The sequence below is a fragment of the Lolium perenne genome, chromosome 5, assembly GCF_019359855.2.
Source record: "Lolium perenne isolate Kyuss_39 chromosome 5, Kyuss_2.0, whole genome shotgun sequence".
Taxonomy (NCBI): Eukaryota; Viridiplantae; Streptophyta; class Magnoliopsida; order Poales; family Poaceae; genus Lolium; species Lolium perenne.
Genome location: NC_067248.2, coordinates 195,706,852 through 195,711,770, shown reverse-complemented (window position 1 = coordinate 195,711,770; position 4,919 = coordinate 195,706,852). Strand labels below are relative to the sequence as shown.

The 4,919-nt window shown below is 55.8% G+C and overlaps 1 protein-coding gene across 1 annotated transcript; it reads right to left on the bottom strand.

Moving 5' to 3' along the window:
• Positions 1-296: 296 nt before the first annotated feature.
• LOC127301597 (protein RSI-1) lies at positions 297-1,666 on the bottom strand. The gene is made up of 4 exons (XM_051331870.2): positions 1,326-1,666; positions 1,181-1,228; positions 1,035-1,062; positions 297-742 (listed from the first exon to the last, which is right to left on the bottom strand). The coding sequence occupies exons 1-4, from the start codon at positions 1,395-1,397 to the stop codon at positions 561-563; spliced, it is 330 nt and encodes a 109-aa protein (XP_051187830.1). The 5' UTR covers positions 1,398-1,666; the 3' UTR covers positions 297-560.
• Between the last annotated feature and the right edge of the window lie 3,253 nt (positions 1,667-4,919).

The window sequence follows — 4,919 nt, the reverse complement described above, 5'->3', positions numbered from 1 at the left end:
TTGTATGGAGGTGGAGGATGAGGGATCGGATGGAGATTCGTGTTCGTCCGAGGTGCCTTTTGAGGCTGCTCTCGATGTTCTGCGATTTGCGTGTGTTCGAACACGGTGAATCCAGCGGTGAATCCGGCGATACAAATGTGTGCGCCTCCCTCTGGAATCGCACATCAGACGAAGAACTGTCTAAAGTTTTTACACCGGCGTCGGCTAAAGCCAAAGCTCTGTTACACAATAGACAATACACGTAACTAGCTCCGGCTTGGCTGATGCAACAATGTCAATGACTCTAGCTGTCAGAAGACACTCTCTTGTAACATACTGTGATTTTCGCGTGTGTTCGAACTCTGAAACAAATGGTGAATCCGACGATACAACTGTGCGTGCGCCGCCCTCTGGAATCGCAGATCAGGCGGGCAGATCGCACCACATACTCCTACAAACAATACAGCCCACTGACGCCCGCAAAAACTAAACCCGTTACACACAAACTAACCAGCTCAGGCTTGGCTGATACAGCTATGGCACTGGTTGTAGGTGTCAGAAGAAGACGCCACCTCTTGTAATCAAGGGCACTTGTGCTCTCCCTCCTTGGTCTTCCAGTCATTGTAGCAGGCGCACTCCTCCCTGTTGCCGTAGAAGCCTGACGGCACACACAGGCAGGTCCTGCAGCACTTGTTGCAGAAGAAGAGGCACGGCTTCCTGTACTTGGTGTCGCTGCACCTGTAATCGCACTTCGGCTTGCACTCTGCACGCAACCAACACACGAATTAGTAACATTTCAGGCGAATCCTATCAGGTCGTGTGTGCATGTGCTCCGTTTCGTGCACTCTGAAGTTTTAAATCTACTATATGTTTGTAACTGATTTTATTTGCTGCAAAGCCTGCCTCCAAGGTGCTATACATGTGGATCTCACTGGTTCTTGTTCTAGCCTAATCTGGATCTCCAAGTACAGCAAACAAATTACTGTTCAAGGAAACCATAACAAAGGAAAACCGGTGAAACACAAAAACGGTGATGAACCGGAAGGGTGACTCACCGTATATCTTGAGACTGCCGTGACCTCCCTGTGGAAATAATTCAGAAGAAGAAAAAGAAAAAAAAAACACGTATCAGCAATAGATCTGCCTGCAAGTTATCTCAAAGATGTTCAACTGACGCCGAGAAGACAGAGCCCTTGCTCACCTGGTGCTCATTATCCTGGCGCTGCTCTTCAGTTCGTGAAGCAAACGCCTGATGACAAAATATGCAACTGAGTGTGTAAGTATCTGAAGGAAACAGATGGGCTGCCCGCTACGGGTGTCCTCCGGGTGGATCCGCCGGAGCTCACCTTGTGTTCGGCGATGGAGACGGCGAGGAGAACGACGGCGAGCAGGACGAGCAGCCTACCAGCTAGTGCCATATCTCTGAAGCTACTCAGGTTGCCAGAAGAGAAGACACCGGCTTGGCTAGTACTAGTGCAGTGGGTGGTGTTGACTGAAGAAGCGCAGCTCGACTGGGTAGAGTGAGGTGGATTTGAGGACGTATTTATCGAACATTAGACCAAACATGTGGATTCCAACGAGCTTTTAGAGTTCTTTACCACGAAAATGGTCGAGCTAAAGCTGGACGGAATAGCGAAGCATAGCACAAGTGCAGAGCACAACATGCATCAAAAGTATTGCATTGACAGATGCTAGATACTCATGCCATGTTCATCCCATCTAAACCTTTTCGGTTGCACAGTGCAGAGGCCAGATTCGATATTGCTTAATCTCATCTCTCTCTTCCCTCACCTCCATGGTGCATTACTAATCCGACCTGATTATTCTGAAGTGTAGGATTAGACTAGTAGTAGCACCTTAGCTAGCACAACACACGCGATCCGATGCGTTTGGACTGCCCCAAAATTAATTTGATGACCGGTCCCAGGCACAGATCCGGGCGTACCGTGACCCCAAGTTTTTTATGATTTTCACTGCTCAGATCGGCGCAGATCTAGCTAATTAGCATTAGCGCCCATAAGAGGGCGGAATGCCGGTGCTTTAGAGGCGGTCGCCTAGCTGCATCAGGGCGTGCACGTTACACAGCTTGCCTCGCGCATGTGCCCCTTCACGTGGGACGCCCGGTGGAGAGTACTTCCAACTTGCAAGTGAGTTGGTGTCTCCAATGCTTTCTTTTTGCGGGCGTTTCCAATGCTTAGGGCATCTCCAACCGCGCGACCCAAACCGCGCCCGCGCGTCCGTTTGGGTCGAGCCGGACAAAAACGCGGCCCAGCGCGGGGACGCACCGCAAAAGCGGACGGCCGCGGCGTCCGGAACGACGCAAACCCGGCCCAAATCTGAGCTAGGTTTGCGTGGTCGCGGATGGCACGCGCCGTCCGCTCGCGTCCGCGCGGCTGTCGCCTCGTCTCCGTTGGGCCCTCCTGTCGGTGACCGTGGAGTCTAATAAATGGGGATCGGAGGGGATCGCCCTCCACTCCACTCCCCACTCCACTCCCCGAGCAAACCCGCCGCCATGGCCCCGACGCGACGGTTCGCTCCCGGAGCCAATGACGACGAGGCCGCCAGCTAGCCGGTGTCGGCCGCCGGCGCCGCGGGTCGGAGGAACCGCGGCGGCCTCCACATCGGAGAGGCCGCCCGCGGCGGTGCGGCATTGCCGCAACCGCCACCTCTCCTCATCGAGCCCAAGCCGGAGTCCTCGGAGGAGGACCCGGACCTCCGCGCCGCCCGATCATCTCGGCGGCGGAGGAGGAGGCGAAATGGCCGCAGCTCCATGCGGCCATTCGCACCTCCGAAATGGAGGAGGCGGCGCGGCGGGGAGGTGGAGGAGGCGGAGGGTCGGGAGCTCTACGCCCAGCCCTCCAGGCGCGACGGGAGGAGGAGGAGGAGGCGGCGCGGCGGGAGGAGGCCAGCGCCGCGCCGACGAGCAGCGCCGCCAGAGGACAAGCGCCGCGCCGACCGGCGGCGGCGCCAGAGGCTGTGCGCCGCCGCCGGGCGAGAGGCGCGGTGCCTCCGGAGGAGGAGGCGGCGCGGGTGGCTCCGGACCCCCACTCGCCGTGGGAGGAGGCCCTGTGGTCTCCCTCGCCGGAGTCCCCGGCGCGGTCGAGCCACAACAGTGCCTCGCCGCCCGGGGACGTCGACGACGTCGCCGACGACGCCCACAGGGGCTAGGCGGCGCACCGGCGGCCACCGCGCCGCCGATCAAACCCTAGAGGGTTTTTAAATTTTAGTTTAAATTTAAAAGCCCATATAGGGGCTTCTTTTGTTAGTTCTATTTGCCCAAAATAGGGCTATGTACAAATTTGCCCAAAATAGGGGCATATGTTTAATATAATTTCGTTTAAATTCGTATTTTTTTTTGTTTTCCTGTTTCTACGTTTTTTGCGATGCGGCCGCGCGTTGGGCGCAGCGCGCGACCCAAACGGACACGCGGACGCGGGCCGCTGTCCGGGTATCCGCTTGGCCACCCAAACGGCCCAAAACGGATGGCCCAGCGCGTCCGTTTGGGTCAGCCGGTTGGAGATGCCCTTAATCCCCACCCAGTCCAAAAGATGGGTCCTATAGAAACAAGTTTTCTCAAGATTTGTCTTGAGCTGTTCGTCGGAGTTAAATGAGGATCAATACGTTGAAATTGACAAGACTGTGCCCGGATGCTCCTATACCATCATGTAGAACCTATTGCTCAAAACGTTAATTACTTTATTTTCGTTATTACTGCTTTTAACCGCTCCTACTCTCTTACTCTCTTAGCGAGCTTTTTTTCGATAAAGGGAATATATTAATATCAAAAGATACCAATTACACCCAGCCTTTGCAACAACGTCCCACCCTAATGGCAGTACGGATGCACACAGCCAAAAAAGAGAAAAGAAAACTAAGAAATAAAAAGTCCCGCTATAGCCTTCTAGACATAGCAACAGCAATACAACCACCACCGTGACAACACCTGAAGTACAGACTCTCCAAAAGCGATGCCTCCAAGAAGAAAATAGTGCACCAGCACCGTCGTCGCCCGACCAAAGGTCTTAGGATTTCTCCCTGAAGATAGTCCCAACTCTCAAAACAATGCCTCCAACAAGAATATTGCCAGGCACAACCAGTTAAGGCCAGACCTTGGGTTTTCACCCTGAGAGATAAGACTCCGAACTTTCCCTGTGCTGCCGCCCCCACATGCATACCACTGCTGCAAGCCCGGAACGCCAAGCAGATCCCTCAACATCACGTTGACTCGAACCTCCTTTAGTCAGTCCACCAATCCGACCTTCATGATATTCCTTCTTCTGACTTCACCATGGACCAAAAAGTCACCAGATGTCAACACAGAATATAGCTTCGCGGCGCTCCCTCCGGAACCAAACGGTCGGAATAAAAACATGGGTGCGCGCGACCGAGTACCACCCGATCCAGCAAACTGCAGGCAAAATATGCACTGTTCCATTCGCCAGCGGAGCTTTCCGGAACTCATCTCTCCAGCCAGATCAAAGCAAACTGACCTCCGGTAGATCTTCATCTTCGTTTGCGAGAAACCCGAGGACCGCCACCAAAAACAAAGCAAGACCAGCAGCCCCCACGCCGCCAGTCCCTCCTGCCGGATCACCAGGGAAGAAGACGGCGGCGCGGATCATGCGTACCACCGCTGAACCGTCACCGGGGCGGAGGCCGCCACCGCTCCATCGAATTCTCCATGGCTACCGACGGAGAGCATCAGGCCCCGGCCAAGTAGCCGTGCCGCCCGGCTTCCTCCACCAGCGCTTCATCACCTCCCATGGAACGCCACCGTGGAAACCCTCTCCTCCCCCTCGTCGTTCGACGGAAGGGGCACCGCCACCGCCGCCGTGCCCGAGGCCGGGGCCGGGCCGGGGCCGAAGCCGGGGCCAAGGCCAAGGCCGGGGCCGGGGCCGAGGCCGGCAGCAGCGGCGGCTGAGGTGCGGCGATCCGGGGGG

What these genes read in the sequence shown, in the direction of transcription:
- LOC127301597 (XM_051331870.2), bottom strand. Translation starts at nt 1,397, where the DNA reads ATGGCACTAGCTGGTAGGCTGCTCGTCCTGCTCGCCGTCGTTCTCCTC. An exon ending in TCTCCATCGCCGAACACAAG is followed by an intron (nt 1,229 to 1,325) that starts GTGAGCTCCGGC and finishes TTTTGTCATCAG; the next exon opens with GCGTTTGCTTCACGAACTGA. An exon ending in CGGCAGTCTCAAGATATACG is followed by an intron (nt 743 to 1,034) that starts GTGAGTCACCCT and finishes GGTTGCGTGCAG; the next exon opens with AGTGCAAGCCGAAGTGCGAT.